This window comes from Thermobia domestica, chromosome 11 (genome assembly GCF_964235325.1).
Source record: "Thermobia domestica chromosome 11, izTheDome1.hap1.1, whole genome shotgun sequence".
In the NCBI taxonomy this organism is placed as follows: Eukaryota; Metazoa; Arthropoda; class Insecta; order Zygentoma; family Lepismatidae; genus Thermobia; species Thermobia domestica.
Genome location: NC_137464.1, coordinates 255,684,224 through 255,707,515, shown reverse-complemented (window position 1 = coordinate 255,707,515; position 23,292 = coordinate 255,684,224). Strand labels below are relative to the sequence as shown.

At 33.0% G+C, this 23,292-nt stretch overlaps 1 protein-coding gene across 1 annotated transcript in view; it reads right to left on the bottom strand.

Moving 5' to 3' along the window:
- LOC145664956 (uncharacterized) overlaps positions 1-22,853 on the bottom strand; it is a 60,070-nt gene extending 37,217 nt beyond the window's left edge. The window contains exons 1-5 of the mRNA XM_081732092.1: positions 22,678-22,853; positions 14,279-14,503; positions 10,692-10,858; positions 6,567-6,618; positions 1,735-1,914 (exon numbers count right to left, since the gene is read on the bottom strand). Coding sequence (XP_081588218.1) covers positions 1,735-1,914; positions 6,567-6,618; positions 10,692-10,858; positions 14,279-14,503; positions 22,678-22,744 — 691 coding nt within the window. The 5' untranslated portion in view covers positions 22,745-22,853. The remainder of the gene's footprint in view (positions 1-1,734; positions 1,915-6,566; positions 6,619-10,691; positions 10,859-14,278; positions 14,504-22,677) is intronic.
- Positions 22,854-23,292: the final 439 nt, after the last annotated feature.

Here is a 23,292-nt window from a genome sequence, read left to right as displayed (position 1 = left end):
CGCGATTAAAAAAAGTGGCAAATTGTGGATGAGCGATTAGTAGGACCAAATTGTTACAACTGCCAATATGTTGGCTGTATCGGGAGCAACAGTGTTCAAGGTGACTGACGGCATACAGAACTCGTGGCAAAACATAATCACAAAAAAGAATAGTGAATGGAGATCAAATCTAGATGACTGCGATCGGGGAACATTGAAAAAGGATTATCACAATTAACTAAAACCTGGAGTCACGGAAACTTCGGTGTAACAAAAATTTATTAAGCGAATTTAGAAAATAAGAAATGAATTAACCAAACATTGAACAATTGAAAATTGGATGGATGAAAAAGAGAAAAAATGTTAGAAGAGAAGGGAAGGACGAAAAAACGACGTATTGAGTGATTGTTTGAATTTGTTTGTTCATCAAACTTCGTTATCCTAACGAATCAGAAAAGAATCGATCTGAGGAGAAAATTAAGATATTTTCAAGTTTCCCTCCATAAATTGCTGACATGTCATGATTCATTAATCTACAACTACTTTCACATAATTGGAAAAGTTAATGAAAAATTTAAAGAATTAGAATTTAAAATTAAAATTAAATTTAAAAAATAATCCATTTAAAATTAAAATTAATTAAAAAATTAATCTATTTAAGATTAAAATTAATTTAAAAATTAACCGATTAAAATCAAAATTAAAAATGGCTAATTTTCACTTCTATGCAATGGGAATTGTCTTGAGTTGTGAAAATTCATCCAAAATTTGATGAATAAAATTAAGAGTTATCGTTAAAATAGTTACCGTTAAAAGTTGTTGTTTTCAATGAAAACTGAAAATTAAGGAAAATCAAACAAAAGTGTTATAAAATTGAGAGAAAGTCAATAAAATTATATAATTCTTAATATAATTTATTGTATATCTATTAGTTTGACGGAGATTATATATATATATATATATATATATATATATATATATATATTTCTTAATATAATTTATTGTATATCTGACATTTTTGGGAAAGACGTCAGCGCTAATCCCCTACTGTAGTAGAAACTCACATGAACATTTTGAAATAAACCACAAGGGAGGTTTTGCAGAATATTCATTTTACTTAGTTTCCGAGAAAAAATTATTACTTTTTTAATTGTTACGGTTTTCTAACGATTATCAATTTAAAATTAACACTTGCAAAATTTAATTTATTAAATTAAAAACAAACCATTTTTTAAAGAGTTAAGTTAATTGGTAATTTTTTAATGGAATAATTACAAGCCTACTTTTACACTGCCGCCTCTGTATAAGGACTCCATTAAATATTTAAGGCCTGTATATTGTACTATCCAAATAGTCGTTGTGTTTCTGAATTACCTGTGAATCTATCTAAGTACGTTCACATTATTTTTACCAAGTTAAGTACGTTCACATTATTTTTACCTAGTTGAGTACGTTTACATTATTTTTAACTAGTTAAATACGTTCACATTTGTTTCACCTTGTTAAGTAAATTCACATTATTTGTACTTATTTAAGCACGTGCACGTTACTTTTACCTAGTTACGTAAGTTCAAATTATTTTTACCTAGTTAAGGACGTTCATATTATTTTTACCTAGTTAAGTACGTGTACATTATTGTTATCTAGTTAAGTACGTTTACATTATTTTTACCTAGTTAAGTACGTTCACATTATTTTTACCTAGTTAAATACGTTCATATTACTTTTACTTATACAAATAACAGGTCAAATTACTTGGATTCCTGGCGCAACGTGTCCCTTCACAAGGCTTAAATTCCAATGCAGACCCCTCGCACGTAAGTTGAGGCAGCGATGGCGGTGGATTTGTGCAGGTTCTAGATCTGTGTCGTTTTCCAGAACCACATTGAGCTGAACACTTTGACCATTTAGACCAGGAAGTCCAACCACCAGCCTCTGTAAATTAAGTTAAATAAGTAAGTCAGATTTTCTAAAATAAGAATTATTATTGTCTTAGCTCTAAAATATAGCTTGTTTGCTTTATTAGACTTTCCAACTATGCTATGCGTAAGTGTTGGAAGTCTTATAGAACGGCTATATGTCCGTCCGTCCGTCTGTTGACAAATATCAGAGCAAAGACGGTAAAAGTTATCGAGACGTAAACGATGCAACATCTCAAGACAACAAATCATATGAGCAATACTCTACGAAAGCCGGAAGTAGTTTGAATTAAGTATTATTTGTTGTTTCAATACTGATTTCCAAAGAACAGAAGTGGTAAAAAAATATCAAGAAGCGATTTTTTTTTGCAATATATTCAATGTTCCAAGAGTAGGCACCATCTCCTACTTTAACTTTGTATTCAAACCGGAAGTAATTCAGTTGAGCCGTTCCCAGTTTCAACATTTATCGCCATAGCACGAAAACGAAAACAGTAACACATATCGATAACCGGTTTTTTGCAATCAATTTAGCGTCTCAAGAGAACATACCATTTCCACCCGCGAAATTCTACAGAAACTAGAAGTGGTCGAAATTTAGTACTACTTCCGGTTTCAATAATGATTTCCATAGAGCGAAAACGAAAAACAAAAAAGATATCGAGAAGCGGTTTCTTCAATCGATCGAGGATCCCAAGAATAAGTTCCATCTTCACCATTAACTCCCTGTTCAAATCGGAAGTGGTAGAAATCAATTATTTCTGGTTTCAACGTTTTTAGCCACCATAGAACAAAAGCGGTAATAGATAGCGAGAAGCGTTTATCTTTTTTTGTAATCGATTGAGCGTCTCCAAAAACATACCACTACAGACTGCAACAATCTATCACATTCTGAAGTGGCTGAAATTTACTAGTACTTCCGGTTTCAATACTTATTTTAATTGAACTAAAACGGTAAGAGATATCGTAAAGCGGTTTCTTGACACAGATTCAGCATCTCAAGAAAGAGTCTTCTACATACTTTTATCTATCTGTTCAAAACCGGAATTGGTACAAAATTAGGATTTCCGGTTATAAGACTGATCCCATAATGAATAAAACGGAAATAGATAGCAACAAACAGGGTTTCTTTTATATGAATCGTGTAACGCACGAGCATGTTTTGCCTCTGATTATATTACTTTATTCCAACCGGGAGTGTTAGGACATCAATTAGCGCTTCCGGTTTCAATGTTAATGTCCATAGAGCGAAAGTAGTAAGAGATGGTGAGTAATGGCTTTTTGATACGCATTTAGCATCCGAGGAAGAGGTTTTATGTTTGATCTTATTCCTCTATTCCCAGGGGGTAAAAGTGCGGGAAACGCCGTTACCCCATCTCGAAAAAATATGTACGGCGTCCCCCAAGTTCCTAAAAAATACAATGGACAAAGATAGGCAAGGGGAACGGCGTGACGTCATGCCGCTACCTACCCCCCCCCCTTCACCTGTTCAGATCCACTTTTATCTTTGTCTATACCAGTAGTAATAGATATACTATCTGAAGTTTGAGTATTGAATTCACATAGTTTGAAAGTCTACTGTAGTTTCAGCTTCAGAGTGAAACTAACTTTTATATATATATATACTACAACTTTTCTGTATTTAGTGTGAATTAAAAATGGCTGGATAAAAGTACTGATACCTAAACATATTCACAAAAGAATGAAGACAATCGATCTGTCTCAGTTGTATCATTGATATCATCCAATAAAGAGATTTCACCAAAAACCATAAAAAATGAAATTCAGGTTGAATCGCAGAAAATGCTTGACGCACTTCAGGAAACGAATATCCAGGACACATTCCACAAGTGAGATGAACGCTGCGAATGCTGTATTCTTTTGGCAGGAGACTATTTTAAAGCTGACAGCGTATACATATCGATAAATAAAAAGTAGTTTCTTGTCAAGAAAGCTACACTCGAGATTATACATTACAGTTTTGTGTGGTTTCACATAGTAAAATTTGCCAGAAAAATGTAAAACTTAACGCGAAAAAGAGTAAGATCTAGCAACCCTATCACTCAATAACAGACCTGGAACTAGAGTAGCCAGATCCCCATGCATCTCCCGGAATGCTCGGGTTTGAAATGCATTCTACAGGACAATGAACTAAATATGCATGCTTAAAGTACTATGATAATTCCCTATGTATTATAATATACTGTATTTTATATGTTAGTTATTTGTTGTTAGCTAGTTATTTACAATAATTAAATTTTTATTGTAACAAAAAGTCTAGGTTTAAATTCTTTTCATTGTTGCGCCTATATTGTTGACATAATGAAATTAAACTGAACATTAGTTTCGATGGAAATGAACTGTGCAATATTTTAAATCTATAGTACCAGCATTTGATAGGAAGTATAATAATAATAATTGTTGTACATTTTAGACTGAGTTTCCCCGAGAAAACAGATGCACCAAACCTGTCCAAAATAATTCAGCATATTCTCGCTATACTAGTCAGTAATGGATAAGTGGCATTTATGTATTTAGTGTAATGAAAGTTATAGGGTCAGATGATACAAACAGAGCTTGTGGTGGCCAAAATTTGTGTTCAGATGAATTGGAAAATTATCTGTTAAGATTTTCACAAAACAGGACTCTTTTTCATGCATCGGGAGCTTCAAAAAATATTAATAATAAGGTAGACGTCTATAATAAGCAATGTTTTGTATTATTTTCAATTAGTTTTGTACAGTATACATTTGGTTACTAATAATGGTAATGTTAGTATACTTGTCACGTTTAAATCGTTCCCAACTGGATTTCCTTGTACTCAAGCAGAAAATTTACTCAAATTGCGTTCATTAAAAAACGGCCCAAAAAAAGTCATAAATGACACGACCAAAACAATGTTATGCCGGCTATGCTAAAGGAGACGGCAAACTGCACGAGCGGGGGATTAAAGTTACCAAACATATTAAACATGGAGTTATAAAGATCAAACAACGTGTTAACTACGTTTGAGTGTCGCTGTCTCTATGAGAGGATAAACCAAAATGCAACATCGCTTTCTGTTCCAGCAGGTCAACCGGAAGATCATCCTCAACTAAAAGTACTTTTTGAAATATTCCTCTCATGTAACAAACAAACATGTCGGTTACTTCAATGATATTCCGCTTCCTTTGAAGCCGCCTAAGGATGATTTGGCCACGCTGATTTTAGTTAGTAATAGTGGTTATAAGTATTTCTAGCAGTGGTGGTAGAAATTTTCACTTTGAAATTTGTGTCCCCAATTGCACAAATGAATGTCACTAGTGTCCCAGCTTGCTTCAGTTTTTTTTTTTTTTTTTTTTTTTTTTTAACCTTTTCAGGATCGACAGAGATTTCAAGAAAATCATAGACCTTTACGTTGGCGGCCCTAGTACCCCCTTCTAATTGTCATACGGACATGAACTATACTTCATTGTAAAGCTTATGGACTACAAATTCCAATGAGTTAACTTTTATGCCCCCGTGCCAAACCCGTAGAATATTTTTTAATGAGATTTGTTTTTGTTTTTGAAAATTTGTGAGAGGCTGGCAACACTTCTTGTCGTGCGCAGGAAAAAATCACATGTACGTCAGACATGGGTGCAATTATGTAAAAAAAAAAAAGAAAAGAAAAAAGAAAGAAAAGAAAAAAGAAAAAGAAAAAGAAAAAGGGTATACCAGAAAACGTTCCGAACATGTTTCCTACGAGAATCATACTGTACATATTTTTCGAAATATTTTGGTCTATCCTGACTTTGGCGACCCTAGCATCCCTTCTAACTGTTACAGAGATATGAACTATACCTTGTTGGAAACTTTACGGAACACAAATTCCAACGAGATAACTTTTGTGTATCCCGTGCCAAACCCGTAGAAGAAGAAGATTTTTAAAAAATAAGGAATTTTTTTTTTTTTTGGAAATTTTTGAGAGGCTTGTAATACTGACATTTTTCGTACGCAAGACAAAAGTTCTCACATATACACAGAGTATCACTTGTTAGTATTTTAATTTATCTTTATTATAATTTTTATGTTTGTAGCTCCTTTGGGGGGAGAATTCCTCCAAATGCTGAGGGGGAGGGGAACTAAAAACATCCAACTTTTCACCCTTACCTTTCCGTTGCGGGACCCCCGATGTAGATGAAATGCACACCGCTGGAAAGTCTCATTCTTCCTGAAGAGATAGACAACTACATCATCTCTCTACATTAATTAGGAGCCGAGCTACAGAGGTTTAAACTGCTGGCTCAGCCACTGAGCCGTAGATTCAGAAAATTAAGTTGAACGTCTCACACAATTGTGTACTGTGGCTAAGGGAGATGGTGATGATGAGACGGATAATAATAATGATAGAGTGTATAAAATGGAAGAAACCGGGAGAATCCCGAAAAAACTCACGTACACGATGTTTGACCACCACAAAGTTCAACTAGCGCGGGCTTGGATCAAACCAAGGACCCTAGGTTTGTCTTTAGTGTTCAGTTTAATCTAGCATCCCTATCTTTGACTTAAAAAAAAAGGCAACTCACACGAAGTTCACATATTTACTTCTCCCCGCCTCTTAAAATGTGTCTTTCCATATTGAAATTTCTTCAGCTCACCTTGTACTGTAATGATATATGTAGAACAAGGATTTAGAAAAATACTTACCAGGACATCCAACGTTGTGCTTCACACAATGTAAGGCATTCCAATATACCATCTAAAAGTAAAGTTAAATTTTAATCTCAATCCCTTCACTGTAACGTGATGTATGTTGCAAACTGACTAGTAAAATGACAAATAAGGGAAATTAGGGATCACGTTTTGTGACACATTAGCTGTATTAATCTTAAAAAGAAACGTATAAATAAAATATTCATACTTGTGAAAGAAAGAGAAAATGTAAAAAGAAAGAGAAGAAAAAGAAAAAGTATATTTAGATTGTTTTAGATGTATGACAAGATTTATTTTATTTAACTAGTTCAAACTTATTTATTTAAAATTCTTCAATTAAAACTCTTTCAGAAATTAAGGAATTTTTCTCTTTTGAAAAAGACAAAACTATAATATAAAATTTAATGATTATTCCTTAGACTTGGACAATAAGTACCAAACACGCTAAACTTATCAAGGTCGATAGTTCTATTTACTTTATCTACCAAAGAATCATTACGAGTTTATATCTTGATTGTAAATTATTTCAATTGTAAATTGCATTGTTCTGTTTTCAGTTTCCAGCTTTAGCAAATTAAATATTTCACTAATAATATACATATTCTTTAACTTCTTTTACATGTTATAAGTAATGTTTGTATTTTCTGAAAGAAATTACTAGTATAAGCAACTAATATTATTTTTTTACTTTAAGGGCCAGTCCTACAATATGCTGATATTCTTTCTGATTACTATCAGTCAGAATTAGATATCAGAAACTTGTCAGTTACTTTAACCCGTGGATCGTTCTACAATGTACTGTGTCTGAAATATACTCTGTCAGATAGTTAACCCGAAGCAAGGTTATAACGGACCATTTGATTGGTTGGTTTTCTGTTGCTCATACTGAAAACAATCAAAACGTCAAGTGCGTTTTCAGTATGCTTGTTTAAATTATCCTATTGAAAACATGGGAAACATAAATGAGTACCAGTACTTTTTGTTATGCACGTTATAATCTAGGGGCACACTATCGTAAAGGCAAACACAAACTTAAGTAATAAACACTTTTTAGGCCACACTTACATACGCATTGATACCATATACATAGAAATGTTGCTGTTCGTCCTTACAACTTAAGAAGCAATACTAAAATTGACATATATTCGAACTAAAACTTACCTATCAGTTTGAGTTCTTATCTCGTCAGCAATTTCCTCATGCAGCTGACGACAACTGTCTTTTGTCAATCGAAATCAAACAAAGATTCTTCTTCAGTCCATTTATCAATGTGATCGGTTCGTTGTCTGATGATTTTTGGTCTTCTAGGCCTCGCTATATATTGAACAATCTCCTCGCTGCAGCATCTGATAGCATCAACAATTCTTCGATTTCGTCCATAATTCACTACACGACAACTAACAAGTACCTGATAACTGTTAACTGGCAATTGAACTTCCTGTCAAGGTAACAACCAGCTGATAGGGTTTATCAGCCACCTGATTGTTATCAGGATATTGTAGAACACTTATCGGAAAGATGTCAGAAGGATATTTATATCAGACAGATATCAGAAGATGTTAGGATTGGCCCTAAGTGAATTAATAATTTGATTATCATTATTTCGTAATTTATTAAATGATTTATGCATAAAATAAAAGAGAAATTTACACTTATTATTAGATATGATCTCTTGTTTAATAGGTAGAACATGTTTTGTCAATTATAATTTTGTAAAATCTCTTATTTAGGCAGGTAATTCAGGTGTACCACAAGGACCAAATTTGGGCCCATTGCTATTTTCATTATTCATTAATGATTTCTGAGTGTTGTAAAATATAGTAATTGTTTATTATATGCCGATGACATGAAAATATTTAAAGTTATAAAAAGTGAATAATGATCTACATGAACTTCAAAGTAATATTAATACTTGTCTGTAATGGTGTATCAGGAACAAATTATATTTTAATATTAAAAAGTTGTAATGTTATAATATTTTCAAATAAAATTAATTATCCATCTTTTGAGTATAAGATTAATAATGAAAAGTTAAAAAGAGTATATTCTGTTAATGACTTAGGTATGTTACTAGATCATTTAAATGTTATATAAATAAAATTATTGCAGAGTCGTACAGGTCCCTAAGGTTTTAATAACGAGTACAAGAGACCTACATAATATCCAAGCTTTAAAACACTTCTTTACAGTGATGATTAGGAGTAAGTTAGAATACTGTTGTGTTCTTTGGGATCCTATTCATAAATCACAAGGAAATAACATAGAACGGGTCCAATTTAATTAACTGACGGCAAAAAAGAAGACTCACTTACAAACATTTGCTTATATGATTACTTATCTCAACATCCATATAGGAAACTAAATATTACAATTAATGTGTAGCGTTGTATGGTATCCGGGACTGCAATGGAGAAACTTCTGAAATCCGAACCCTTATACCCTTGAAATACCGGGTAAATGCAATGGAGTAGTACGTATTAATGACAAATCAGAACTTCCGATTTCCTTTAGATAAAATTGAAATGCTTATATATAAACTGCGGAAAGTTTGAATTCTCCAATTTTCCTTGAGTAATTTTGATTTTTTCTTTTCTTTTTGTATTTGTTAAATAATATTTTAAATTTTGTTGCATTTGCACTAGTGCTGAATAAACAATATTTAGTTATCCTTTTTGTCTAATTTTGTATAATTATACATGGAGCTACAAAGATTTGTCAATATTTTTGGAATAGACTCGTCACATCAAAATAAGAAAACAAGTTCGTATGGACCTGTGACCGGAAGTGCATAGTGTGATCGGACACCACTGAGGAACTAGTATGTGAACTATCCAAATATATATCTTTCAAACCCTCCGATACTTGCACAATTATTTTTAGATAGAGGCTGTTTGGGAGTACTTGATCATTCTCCACCTATCTCTCTAAAAATTGGTGTGCAAGTACTGGAGCATTCTTAAACATGGATATTTTGATAGTTCGCACACCAGTTCCTGCGTGATATGTTGACTAGGGATGGCCACAAAGTTCCGGTTCCGGCGGAACCGGTTCCGCGAAGAACCGGTTCTCGGAGATCCGGTTTTCAGAACCGGTTCCAGGCCTGGATCCGAAGACCCGGTTCCAGAACCGGATCTTAGGAGCCGGTTCCAGACCTGGATCCGAAAATCCGGTTCCAAAACCGGATCTTAGGAACCGGTTCCAGACCTGGATCCGAAAGCCCCCAAAGATCCGTAAAGGAGGCACAAAGTTCACCTTCAAAAAAATGCAAAGAGGACCATGCGCTTGTGCTTTCCCCGCCCAGACCCGCTTGTGCCCCCAGAAAAAATTTTGGTCCACCAGTGTGTGTTCAGCCAAATGAGTTGGCCAGTTTGCCTGTTTAGCCAATGAGTTTGCCAGTTACCCAGTTTATTTAGCCAAATGAGACAAGCTGCCGCCGCCTGGGTGCCTGCCTGTCGCTTCCACCATTTCATCTAGCGTACTGTTCACAGCCTGCCAGCAGCTCGGGTTTAGCGTAGGGATGGTCACAAAGTTTCGGTTCCAGCGGAACCGGTTCTTGGAGATCCGGTTTTCAGAACCGGTTCCGGATCCGGTTTCAGACCTTTATCCGAAGAACCGGTTCCAGACCTGGATCCGAAGAACCGGTTCTAGACATGGATCTGAAGAACCGGTTCCAGACCTGGATCCGAAGAACCGGTTCTAGACCTACATCCGAAGAACCGGTTCCAGACATGGATCCGAAAAACCGGTTCCGGAATCGGATCTTCTAGAATCGGATCCATTCAGACCCAAAAACCGGTTCCACCAGGAACCGGTTCTGGCCATCCCTAATGTTGACCGACTACGATAGGTCCCATAATAGTGGAGCTATAAACTTTTAAAGTTCACTTGTTTCACGTTTTCGGCACCCTATAATTCGGAAACCATCCACTTTTGAGCATAGGTCGATACGAACTTTTTTCTTATTTTGATGAGAGGAGTCTGTTTTCAAAATATTGGGACATATTTTTGTAACACCCTGTATATTTGTATATTTCCTTTTTGTACAATTGAAAATCTAATATACTACAGTCGTATGTACCAATACTATTATATTTTGTTAGCAATAAAAAAGTAACTCACCGCATCATGTCCTAAAATGTGTCGAACCTGATCAAATGAGCATGTATGTGTTAAACACATGTCTATCAAAACGTGATGACTGTCATGAATAGTTTCAAGAACTTTCCATTCTGATAATCGAATTGGATCTCTAGCCACCTGCTTCTCATATTCCTTAGGTCCACAGTCTATCGAAACAAATTAATTATATAACTCATAATAGAACACACGAATATTATCATACATAATATATATATATATATATATATATATATATATATATATATATATATATATATATGTGTGTGTGTGTGTGTGTGTGTGTGTGTGTTCGCATGAAATGTTTCAGGAAAGAGTCGAAATCGATAAAAAAAGAGTGTTAAGCTGTGTTTTAAAGAGATGAAATCACAAATTACAACGATATCGTGTATCATTGCATTGGTGCATTGGATTACTTCCATTTTTATATTTTGATTTTGGGATAACGGTGCATAAAAATACACAATCTGTCGTGTAGAAGAAGAAGAAGATAAGAAATTATATGTTGTTGACTCTAAATAGAAAGAAATAAAATGTAATCTCAATCGTTAAAGATATAGGTTAGTTTTATAGAGGTAATCTGCATATATAGTTGTCATAACAACTGAAAAAGAAAATAAATAATTAATGGAGTCTTGTAGTGATACAAGTTGTCTTGACTGAGCTAAAGTGATTTGACCGTGGTGATATATTTTAAGAATTACACGAACTGTGGGCTAAAGTATAATTAAAAAAAAAAATGTTTGTTATAAAACAACTAAAATATTAGTGTACTGTGACATTTTGCAGATTGATAACTTGCTGACTCACACTGGTTCACACTCGTTCGTATACAAGAATTTGCTCATGCGAGCCTTCATGTCGATATTCAAATATTATAATTAATGCGTTATACAGACTCTCTCTCTCTCTCTCTCTCTCTCTCTCTATATATATATATATATATATATATATATATATATATATATATATATATATATATATATATATATATAAATGGAAGCCATTATATTTGTAACTTAATAACTCTTGAACCATCTAACGGATCTCGATCAAATATTCAACATAGATGAAGTTCGGACCTGGGATGTTTTTTATCATTTCATTTTGATGTTGCGACATAGGAGAGGAGGAGGAGGGGGAGATATATATATAAAATGATCGAAAATGACCGATATTAGTGTTGAATTCATAGTTTTCGGGGACGCTGAGACGAAAAATGACAAATGGGAGCCGTTTAATTCCAAATTCAGCCCCCAATAGTACTCCCAAGGGGAAGCTTGTGACATTGACATTTAAAAATAATTGAAAATCATCGATAAAGTGTGTCGAAATAATAGTTTTAGGGTTCCCTAAGTTGATTGGTGACAGTTTTGGTGCCCTTTATGTCCAAAATGAAACGCATTCTCCCCGTTGCGAAGAACGGGCATTCTTCTAGTAGGTTTATAATTGTCATAAGTTTTTGTTTACTGAATCATGGTTTAAAATTCTCATGATGAAATATTTAATTAATTACTTTAGGAATTTATCTTTGGAATAATAAGATATTACTTACATAAGAATTAGTATCTGGGATAATTAATTTATGTACGATTGATATTTTTGAAAATATACAAAAGATGCGAATTTTTAACATTCTTAAGGAGGTGTATGTCCGTCACTGTTAGGAGAAATCAAAGTACAATAGATGCAATCTGTTACTTAACGCTAGATATTTTTTGCATATAATAGTACATAAAAAAGGGTTAACTTTACAGTATCCGCTCCAGTTGGTATCTTTAAGCAGAGACGAGAAATTGCACTGTACAATACAGTACAATACAATGGGTCCAAACTTACCTAACCCTAAGCTAACCTGACCCTACTTATCCCTATCTTACTCTACTCTACCCTACCCTATTCTGCTATACTCTTTTAAAGCGGCTCTACTTATCGATGCGCAGTTGGAGCATGTATTGCAAAGTTTACCCAAAAACAAAATATCTATTCCAGGAGAATAAAAAATGTCAACCGAATCGAATCGGCAACATATGACATAGTTATAAGGCCATAACATATTTTTTTTTCGATTTTCTCAAAAAATTATGGATAAGAATTTACCCTCAAATACGTAATTTTATTCACTTCAATATGATTTTCGATTGATATATGTCTTATCTTCGGATTAATATTATATTGCGTATATATAAGGCTATTAGATATGTAATTATCAAGTGTTATTTTAATTGTGCTGGTAATTTAACTTCTCTCTCACACATTTCACGTTTCGATGTCATCTTTATCTTTTTCGGCTTTAAACTTAAAATCCAAGCAGGAAAGACTTGGTGAGTTTGTGAAAGTAGTTGGTTCAATTTTGCTATTCTTATGCAAACAATGCTAATAATGGATGTTGTATTGTTCTAGTGATCCCCACATAGTAAGTTGGGTTTGTTAAGCATCATTAACAACCATTTGGGAATAAACATAGCCTTATGTTCAGTATTATTGAGGTAATCTCCAAATTGTGTAGGTTTATTAAGTATTCCCAATAATATTGTAGTAATTACAGTAGGCTAGTTATTTGGAAACTAAGAAATATTTTAATTAATATTGTTTATATGCACTGCTATTCCTGCTGTCTTATCATGGAAAGTTTTGTGGTATATTAATTTAACCAAGATCGTGGTTATGTAACTAATAGTACAGCGGGGGACACTTCTAAATGGTACACCTTAGCCGTAAATCTCCATATGGCTGTACCATTTAGAAGTGTCCCCCGCTGTACAATAATATAGATTTATGAAAATACTAAAAGATCACAAAATTTATTTGAAACTGAAATCTTAATTAAAAAGTGAGTTTTTCTTTTCTTTTGTTTTGTATATGTTAAATGTATTAGAATTATTTCTGTGTCATTGTGTAAGTTGACAGATACTTTCATGTTGAAGTTGGAAATATTGTTAAAATTTATAATTAGTGCTGAGGAAGAAACAGAACTCTTTGAAACCGTCATATAAGTGACTCACTAATGTTGCGTTTTATTCATCTGTTCCTTTATGTAACTACGATTCACTGATACAATTTCTTTAATAAATAGTAATTTCTTTGAAGTTCGTTTTCGTAATTTATCAAAGTAATTAGAATATTCTTGTGCATTTCTTTATAGTTAATAAGCTTAATTTATATTGTTCCCCTTGACTTGTAATAGTGATTATCATATCTCATTTATCATACTGCACAGCTTGCTAGAGTCCTAATAAATATCTTGACTATTGTATACTCTAGTATCAGTTTCAGCTTAATAGATGGCGCCGTTATCGAACATCATCAATTTGTAGGTTTACAAAAAAATTGTTTTTCTCGAAACCTACGCATGATGATGTATACTCATTATTTTGTTCAGGCCATTGAGTTCTGTCGATTGGTATATGCCCCTCATCTTTGCACATTTTTTTCCTCGTTAAACGTTAACAAAATTTCTCTCTACATGCATTTTGAAGCACACTGAAACATACACGTTTTTTGTAGTATTTCTGACAACGATTGCTTGGTCAATGTCTCTATGATATGAGTACTCTATATATACTTACTGCCAACTTCACAAGGTCGTGACTCGTGATCAAAGCCACGACACTGAGCTCCGCCATTGGATGGAGGAGGGCTGGTGCAACTTCTCGTTCGAACTCTATATCCAGGAAATCCACATTCTCCTTCGCATTTGCCCCAATTCTCCCATGGAGACCAACCACCGTCTACTGGACAGTCCGTTATTTGCTTCAAAGCACATTTCAGCCTCTTTATGGGATCACCTTCCACTGTGCAGCAAATGAACGAAACAATCAGAGATAACAAATAAACGAATAGCACTCTTATGAAAATGGCAAGAGGAGAAAAATTAAAAAACAAAAAATAAATAAATAAATAAATAATAATAATAAATAAAATAAAACTAATCTAGAATTGCATTCAACGATTGTACTTCAGCTGAAAATTATAATAATGATCATAAATATTTAAAATCGAGAATCTTTCTAGTGTCTATGTTCCGAAAAAGCTTAATATTCTTCTAATTTTATTAATACACACAGTATATCAAACACTTACATTTTTAAATAAACTAATAGAAAACTACAGTCGATTGGAGAAGTAACTATACATCTATAAACAGAATTGTATCTTGGCTGATAGTATTCCATAAGCTAAGAGAAATATTTTCTAAAAGAGTTGGTAATCTGTGTTTTGTACAATTGGGTTTCCACGACCCAGCGAGGTTGGTTACCTCCAGATAACAAAGCGTGTCTAGATCGTTGTTGTTCATTGCCTTTGAAGATTGAGACTATCTTTCTGTTTATGCTCAGAATAGTGTTTACTTTAGACCATCGAATATTTCTAATCAAATATGTCCTCCTAAGTACACAGACAGTGAAAGACCAGTTTTCCGCTAGGTTTCCCGGTAAGCCGGTTCTAATCGTCACTGTAAAAGCGTTGATCGAGAATTTTTACGGAAGCTGGATCAGTAAAGGACTTTGAATGAAGTGGTAGACCATAGTAGTCGATGAAAGAAAGCAGCAAAATACATCGGCTGTTATGCAACGTAGCCCCAATATATCCATGCGAAAATTGCCCTTCACAGCAACATTGACTTTGCAACTACACACAAGGAAGACCGTAAAAATCTTATTCACACCCCATTAAAAGTCAAAGGGGATCAACTGTTATTGGTCACAGACTATGGAAAGCAAATAGAACAGAATATTTTTATTGTCGTTAAGCCTATGATTAGGCAATGGACAATGTCAAAGGATTGTACATAGTATACTTTAAAATATTACACTAGCTACTTTCATACTTTATAATAAATACATATATATTACAATAAATTTCGTATTCAAATATATCAGCAGTAGACAAATGATTTTTGCGCTTCAAAAAATTCATTAATATTATAAAAAGGCAAAGCCACCAGACCTTTATACACTTTAGCTTTAAATGTCTCAGTAGGCAAATAATGCATATACGTCGGTAACATATTCATAAATTTTATACTAGCAATAATATAACTGTCTTTAACTTTAGATAATCTACTATAAGGTGTATCAATTAGTTTGCTCTATCTTGTATTATATGTATACATCTTGTCTATATAACATGGTTGGAACATTCTGTCTTGTGTAGATCAATACTAGATAAATGTGAAGATTAATCACTGTCATTATCTTTAGTTGAACAAATAGTGGCTTACAATGTTCATTGTTATCCTAACAGCCCTCTTTTGTAATAGTAACACATCATTTATATAACTGCTGTTACCCCAAAATATTAAACCATATGTAAATACACTTTGGATAAATGCAAAATATGCAGTTCGATTCATAATTATTTGGATCTTAAGGATCACAACACACATTTTGAATAGTTTCAACAGTGTCTAGCAGACAATCCTACGATATTTTGGACTCTGTTTTCTATACCAGTTCTTACTTCTGGAGTTTATCGAGGAACCCCAGATCAGCTCCAGAGCTTCAAGCCGCTATTAGTGATTTCAATAGGAACGTTCCACATGAACAACTTGTGAGAATCTACGAGAGCAAGAAAACAAAACGCGCAGACATGTCTGGATCTTCATTGTGACCATTTCCAGCAATTACTACAAAGAATAAACTGATGTTATGTATTGTTGTGTTATTGTATTGCAGGAGTATAGTTAATTTTCAAATGCACTGACACAAAAAGATAGTTACAGATAATTCTAGAAACAGTGTACAATCCAGCTTCCTCGACATCCTTTTTTTCAAACTAATTTCTTATAGAAATATCAACTTTTAAGATACGCAACAAACTTCCAATAAATATCACTCACATGAATTATTTGAGAAATATAACACGTAAATAAAAAATAACAGCAATCTTTAAAAATTTTAAACCAATAAAAGGCACAGGCTACCACACTAAACTTTATCGTTTCAATATTTAAAACTAAATCACGTTATAGTCCAGTTACAACTAAAGCATTTATTAGTGAAATACAAACACAATTATAAGGTGTTTCCGAAGGAAACTTCGATCACAGAAAACTTACCACATAAAGTAAACTACCCTTGTGGATTATTTTCATAAGAAATAATTTATGTAACAAAATAATTTAATCAATGAAATATTTATTTACGAAATATGAAGAAAATCGCCTGAATCATTTTTGAAAAATACATCCCACATGGATTTCAAACTCATTAGTAAACTAACCCTTGTCGATTTATGAGAAATGGGTTTGTGAAGTTCTCAATAAAACATTTATTTATGAAATGTGAACATAGGCGGAGCTAGGAAGTGTCTACTGGGAGGGGACCAGAGGGGGCAGACCTTTTGGTTGGTCTCGGAGGTCTTGGTAGGAGGCCATCTTATAGGTGACATTTTATTTTTTGTCAAAAAGTTGGGGAGCAATGCCCCCATTCCCCCTATAACTCCGCCCATCAATGTGAAAAAAATTGACTGAGACGGTTTTGAGAAAATTCTCCGAAAAAGTCCCCAAGAGATAACTATTCCTTGTAGATTTTTCATAACAAATGAGTTATGCCATACTGACAGGTTATTAAAGAAATATTTATTTATAAAGTATGAACAAAATTTCGCGATTTGTTTTTCGAGAAAATCGCCGGAAAAACTCATCTTAAGACTAAACTACCCTTTGCGATTTTTTAAAGGACAAATAAATTATGCCATATTGTCGAGTTATTAAAGAAATGTTTGTTTATGAAATATGAACAAAATTGCCTGAGTTGTTTTTGAGAAAATCCTTTGAGCCATTTTTAAGAAAATTGCCCGAAAATAAAACTCATTGCCATAACGAAACTACACCCTTATGGAGTTTTTCAGGAGAAATGAGTTGTATTACAGTATAAAAATCCAAGCAAGAAAAGCTTGGTGCATATCTGCACGTAGTTTCTGCTACCACTGTCAAAGTGGTTGGTTCAGTTTTGCTGTTCTTATACAGACAATGCTTATAATGGGTTGTATTGTCCTAGTGATCCCCACATAGAGGGTTGGATTTGTTAAGCATCAGTAACAATCATCGGGAATAAATATAGCCTTGTATTCAGTGTAATTGAGGTAATCCTCAAATTGTGTAAGTTTGTTAAGAGTCCCCATTAATATTGTAGTAATTTCACTAGGTTAGGTATTTGGCAACTAAGAAAAATGTTAATTAATGTTGTTTGCATACACGACTATTCCTGCTATCAGGACTGTGTCTCATCATGGTAGGATTTATTGTGTATTTATTTAACCAAGACCATGGTTATGTAACTGGCAGTACAATAATATAGATTATACAAGTACTAGAAAATCACAAACCTTATTTGAAAGAGAAATCTTAATCACAAATTGAGGTTTTACTTTCTTCTTTTCTGTATATGTTAAATATTATATTTATTTTGTGTCATTGTGTAAGTTGATAAATACCTTCTATGTTGAAGTTGGAAGTATCCATAATATAATACTATTAAAAATAATATTTTGTCCTGAGGAAGAAACAGAACTCTTCGAAACCCTCATATCAATGACTCACTAGTGTTGTTTTTTATTGATCTGTTCCTCTGATAACTACGATTCACTGATACAATTTCTTTAATAAAGAGTAATTTCTTTGAAGTTCGTATTGGTAATTCAACAAAGTAATTAGAATGTGTTATGTATTTCTTAATAGATAATTAACTCAATTTATGTTTTTCCTCTTGACTTCTAATGATAATGATATATATATATATATATATATATATATATATATATATATATATATATATATATATATATATATATATATATATACATATCTTATACTCAGAGAAATACAATAATAACATCGTTCAACAGTGTTACGACTTTCGCCTAACAAGGAATTGCAGTCTAAGATGTTCTTTTAAAAAAAAATCAGTTTAAAGTTTGAATAATACAGGAGTTTTGGGATGGAGACTATAAAATGATATTTAAAGGACTAAGAGAATGATTAAACGCACTAGACGTTGTGTTGAATAAGAAACTAGGAAGAGAAGTCATAGGAACATCGAGATACAGTGAGTGGATAGAAGAAGCATTGTTTAAGGAACTTGAAAAGTTTAACTTAATTTTATACGACAGACTGGAATGTAATTTGTCTGTGGACGAAAGGAAGGAAATGTCGGAAAATATTTCAAACTTAGGAAAAGAAATGTAAAAGTACAAGGATTATTGGAGTTTGCAGGAATCAAACTCTTGTTATAATGATAACTAATTTTTAAGCAGCCAAAAAGATGATATATATGGAAGAAAACAGAAGATAGTAGCAGATACCAAATAATTACAGCTTGGTCCTATAAAACTAAGCGAGTCAAGTAAAAATAACCAGAACTACCGAGGAGAATGTATAGATTTAGATCATAACTTAATATGAATGAAAAGTCGATTATGGTTAAATATGAAACTACGTTTCAAGTATAATATTGAGAAGTTCAGCAAATGTACAAATACAATTAAATATATTTCAAGTAGCAATAGACAGAGAAAGAGAAGCAATCAAACACCACCACCGACAGGAGCACTGAATCAAGATAGAAAAAGAAAGGAAGGTAATATACATGTATTGCAGGTAATATATATATGTATAAATAAATGTCAAAGCCTCAGATAATAGAAGAAATACTTGGCTTAATGAAGGAGGGTAAGATAGCATAAAATACAAAAGGATGTATCAGAGTACAATAAATTCAGGAATATAGCGGACAGGAAAGAAAATATTTAATAATTAACAAAAATGAAAGGAAAGCATAAACAAAGAAAATCAACAGAAGTTCAACGTGGAGCTAAGAAAGCTACTTTGATTTTTTTTTTTAAATTGTAAACTGTAAATGTAAGCATGTACTCGTAGAAAATTTTACTTCAATTTATTTTTATTTTACAAGTATAATCATAAAAATCGTCCTTCATTTAATATTGGTTCAATTTACAAACATGAACCTTGTGCGTTTTACTATGGATTACTATGGCTGCACAGACAACAAAGACAACAGCGACGCCACTGGTCATATGACAACAAGGGAACAGAACCGCCACCGCCTCACCTGGAAAACCTATATAACCGAGAGAACTGCAATGAAAGACATCAGTCTGCCTCCTTTAGCTTGCTTGGAGTTCTGTTGGTCATCCTAACCTCAGTCTGCTAGCTTGCTCGGAGCTCTGTGACTTTTAATTCCCTCACTGCTTGCACGGAGCATTAGGAATCCTAAAAATCCATTCCACTTAGCTTGCATTGAAGCTCTGTGGAGATCCTGCCGTAGGCTGTTCGGGGCTTGGGTCACTTCTCTATTAACACAATATTAGAGAATTTACATTACAGTAACATTTTTGTAATATAGTTTTTATAGTAGATTTTGTAATAAAAACCGGTAGAGGGGAAAACGATTCCGGACTGTAATTTGCTCTACATCATAAAAAAATTGCAAAGTTGCACAACGGATCAAGGTCTACCACCACACCAAGTTTTTATCTAGATCGGATGAATTCAATTGAACTCTTGCAATTTATATAATGTTCTTGTTACTCATTTTTCAGGAAAAATCAAACAAAGGACTACAGAACAAAAGCAGCCTGATGTTACTGAGTATGGGGATGAAAAGATGTCAGTAAAAAAGAATCAAATTTCACTGCGGCATAATTAATAAATAAAGGAAACAATTTTAGTGAGGAACTGGTCAGAAAGGAAAATTAGATAGAGTAGAGTTACTTTTTTGTTCGAGTTTTACGAAGAAAATTTGAGAAAACATTGCAAAAGATGAAATTAAGCAAAGTTTCAGAAATTATTCATATAGTAGTTGAATAAATACAAAAGAATGAGGAACAGCTACAAAGGAAGACTTGTTAAAATTACTAAATTAGATGTACAGCCACTGACAAAAGAAAACAGAACAATTTATGTACATATTACGTATGAAATATACTTTTTTTTGTTAATGATTATACATAAAAAAAATGTTAAGAGTTTTCAAAATAGCGTAAACATATTAATTCAACATAAGGGAGAACAAACACCAAAAAATACAATTCCACTAAATGAGGCAAATTTACTCGCTCTATTAAATACAGTAGCAGCAGAGTAGTTCTATTATATTTAAAGCATCAATGGGTCTTTCATAATTCTTTTTTTTTTTTTAAATCCAGATACTTTATAATTCGTTAATCACTTCATTTGCTCATAATCTCTGCGAAATCATTAGTTCTTTAGTGATATTTAATAGTGTGTTTCCTTAGTGTTCCTATAGGAGCATATTCAATAAATAATAATAACTTTAGGTGTAAGTTTAAAGTTACCTAGTAATTAAATATGTTAAATAAATTTCGATTTCTTTTAGTTGTTATATTTCTTTAATTTGTATTTTTAATTAGCAAAACTGGATGAACTTTACATTACCCGCTCCAGCTGGTGTCCTTACGTAGTCACAAGAAATTACACTATTAATTTTAACAAAACAACCCCAAACTTCTCTACCCTAAGCCAATCCAACCTTACTTTAATCTACTTTTTCCTATCTTACTCAAATTTACTCTACTATATCCTTTTAAAGAGTTCTATTTTTCGATACAAAACTGGAGCGTGTATTGTAAAGTTTAACCCCTAAATTACTATAGCTTCGTTGTCGTTTTAATAAACTTATTTATTTCGGGTTAATTCTAATTGCGGGAGGCCAATACAAACCATGAAGGTAAATAGAACGTACCGGTTATGTAACCTAGCCTTACCTAATCAGAATTAGACTATAATTGTATAAAAAAAGAAGTATGAATTCTTAGGGGAAAAAAAAATCAGGGTAGTTTTGGAACTGGGAGGCCAATACAAAGTTAATCTACCCTAACTGAAAGTAACCTAACCTAATCTAACCTAACCTAACCTGACTCAACAAAAATACAGAAAATAAACCACGAAAATAAGAAATTTTAACTGAAAAAAATCTGGCCTCTCAATCCAAAAATATGTCGAAAATTCTAGCCCCCTGTAATTAGAATTTATCCTTTATTCTACCATAATGCTTAATTGAGTTGATTACAATAGGCTTCTCGTATGGTCATTAGAATGATTTTTGGAACATTAGCTTCTATTATTTAGGCTTAAGTTTAGAGTTGCCCCTCCAGTCTGAAGGTGCCCTTGGACTTTGCAACATACAAAAAACAGTGCTCAAAGTATTAAAAATTTTTACATTTCACTTGACTTCAGTACTCCGTGGGCTTCACAAAAATGTAAAAGGTTTTCTTCATTATTCTTGCGCATCCGTTACACCTGTTCGCCATATTCGCCATATTTTACAAGCACCATGCTGCTGAAACCTTCCGCGAATGCTTCCGCATCCGGCAAATAGTACTAACTTCCACATATCTTTTCTCGTATTAAACATAATTATCCTGCCGAACTCACATTCCTAAACATCAAACAAAAACTTCAAATTATCATTTCTTACCTCATTTCTCTTGTAAATTTTCCTCATTTTTATAAAAAGCGGAGGGGTAACTCTAAACTTAACCCATTATTTATGTTATAGTTAGGTTTGGGTTGGTTTACGTTTGTTTTCCATTACTGTTCGGAAAATGAATCTATATTCTGGAGGATATGCATATTCTGTAAATTTATCTGTTAGTTGTAAAATGTATATTGAATGATATTGTTCCCATTCACTGCTCCGATTATTGTGATTTGTTTACGTGATTTTTAAATTATCTGTAATCGGAGCAGTGAAGCTGAATATTGAATTATGTGCGCCATAAACTATAATTGCTCTGCAACAGCTTTACTAAATATAGAAGATGTAATTTTTGGTAATCCAAGGCATTCTATACCCCTTTTGTGTATCACTCGATTTTCAGATCAAATTTCCTTTGGAGAGAGTAATTATTTCCAGTACTCAAAATTTCAAATTTTTACCACTTTATACCCCATTATCAAAGAGCTTAAACCTGACCAAAAACTTACCAATAGTTGCGTTAACAAAACTTTGATAATTACAGCATATTATCAATAAAACAAATGGAAATAACATCTTGGTAAGATCAATAAATTATGTGAATTTCTATATTAACTAACACTTTGTCCGATTGTTTCTGTTAATATTTACAAGTACTAGTAGAATGCATCTTATCATTTAAGAACATTACTTTCTCTATACAAAATTATTAAGTTAATTTCGTATTTATACATTTTATTTCAACAGAAAATCAGTTGAAAACGAAATTAATAGAAACTCAACCTTATATAATTTCGCACATTTTTGGATTTAGGAGGCTAGAATTCTTTGCTTAGAATTCGTACTTTTTCCCCTATATTTTCTGTGTTTTTGATAGTTCCAGTGCATATCAAGTGCGGACAATCGAAACACCGTCCCAATTGTCCCACGTGAATTGTCCCAGTTGACCACACACAGCCATTTTTCACATTTCATCTGCTTACTCAAACCCGCTTAATCTAGCACTTTCTGTGTTGGAGCCCTAAAAACCTGTTGAACATAGATATTCGCCTTAAGAATACATAAGTGTTCTAAGGGGGAAATTGCTTTCATAATACGATACAAAGAATTTACTTTTAGCTGTC